Source organism: Galeopterus variegatus, unplaced genomic scaffold (assembly GCF_000696425.1).
Source record: "Galeopterus variegatus unplaced genomic scaffold, G_variegatus-3.0.2 Scaffold2403, whole genome shotgun sequence".
Classification (NCBI taxonomy): Eukaryota; Metazoa; Chordata; class Mammalia; order Dermoptera; family Cynocephalidae; genus Galeopterus; species Galeopterus variegatus.
Window position 1 is genome coordinate 89,376 of NW_007728514.1, and position 1,466 is coordinate 90,841.

General features: G+C 44.8%; 1 protein-coding gene across 1 annotated transcript in view; it reads right to left on the reverse strand.

Annotated features, from left to right (window-relative positions):
- Positions 1 to 206: 206 nt before the first annotated feature.
- Positions 207 to 1,466, reverse strand: part of LOC103597738 (neuroligin-4, X-linked-like) — a 77,108-nt gene continuing 75,848 nt past the window's right edge. Inside the window, exon 4 of the mRNA XM_008581609.1 lies at positions 207 to 1,101. Within this exon, the coding sequence (XP_008579831.1) occupies positions 295 to 783 (489 nt within the window). The 5' untranslated portion in view covers positions 784 to 1,101 and the 3' untranslated portion in view covers positions 207 to 294. The remainder of the gene's footprint in view (positions 1,102 to 1,466) is intronic.

The following is a 1,466-nucleotide window of genomic DNA, read 5'->3' on the forward strand; positions in this document are numbered from 1 at the left end:
GATTAAGGTATAACAAATAACACTGTATGCTCATATCGATTATCATCTGCAAATAAACACTTTAACCATGTGAAGAAAGCAATATATGAAAATAACTAAAGTCATTAGTTATAGTATTGTCAATCCACTAGGCGCTCAGTAAATATAAATGGAACACATGATAAGTTGCTACAGTAACGTGCATTAGGAATGTGAAAAAAAATAATAAATGCATTATAGAAAATATACACAGAACATCACAAACCCTTCCTGGCAAACCTCTCTCGTGACGTCAGATTGGTGTTGTTTTTCTGTTTAGATAAAGTACTTACCATCTTCTGTGGGCACATAGATGTTTAAGTAAAGGCAGTCTTCATTCTGATCTTGAACATAGGTCATCAAAGTATCCAAATTGGCGGTAAACCAGATGGGCAGCATATCGTGCAATAAAGACCTCTCGTCCAGGTGCTGGGGACACACCGCTGCAAACTGAGTGGCATTTCGAACCCCAGTCCATGAGGAAGGAGGTTCTGGGGGCTGAAACCGCCTCTCCCCAGTGGGAGGTGATGCATAGGGGACCCCTAAGTATTGCTCCACTGGACCCAAAATTTCATTGGGCAATGGTGTTCTTAGGCCCCGGATTTTGCCATAATTGGTGTTGACAACTGGATACTGAGCTTGGCTGTCAATGAGCGTGAACTTGATGGCCAGGGCGGTTATCCACAGGAGGACATTGGAGTTTAACATGACGCAGACCGGGGTGAAAAACAACGGGAGCCATAACAGTCCCTTGGGCCTAGACATGGTTCACATCCACATCCGCAGGTGTCCAGGGGATATGACTCCGACGAGACAAAATTGTGAAGCGAGCCTGGGGACAGAGAGGGCTTTCCAGGCAGCAAAAGACCCAGGAGAGGCAACGTGCTAGGTAGCCTCTCAGACTGGTCATAGACAGAGCCCAACGTTAAAAAAAAGCACAGTGGTTTTCTCGGCAGCCCATTGCAAGAGGGCAGCTGACTCTTGATCCTGGAAATGGATTCCAGCAAGTGTAATGCTTCAAAGATGAAGGGACCATCCAGCACCTCCAACAGCAGCGGTTCCTTATGAAAACTCCAAGGCAGCCTAATGGGGGGGAAAAAAATCAAACAAGGATAATGTAGCCAACCCAACTACCACCTGTATAACGTTTGCTGTCTGCTCTGTGCAATCTACAGCATCCCTGTATGAAATGCTTCCTCACTGGAGAATTTGTCTAGTAGTAGACCTGAACAAGAGCAAAGCTTGTCTTAACTGTTGCCCTACACCTCCTTACCTGGAACAATGCCCGGCATTCACACAACACTAAACAAGGCTCTGTTGCATGAACAAACAAATCCCCCAAAGTTTTACAGGTTCCACAGATGATGGTAATGCAACATCCCAATTTCGGTATTGTTTACAAGACCTTTTGATCAATGGATACGAACTCCCAAAACACTATTTCTCAA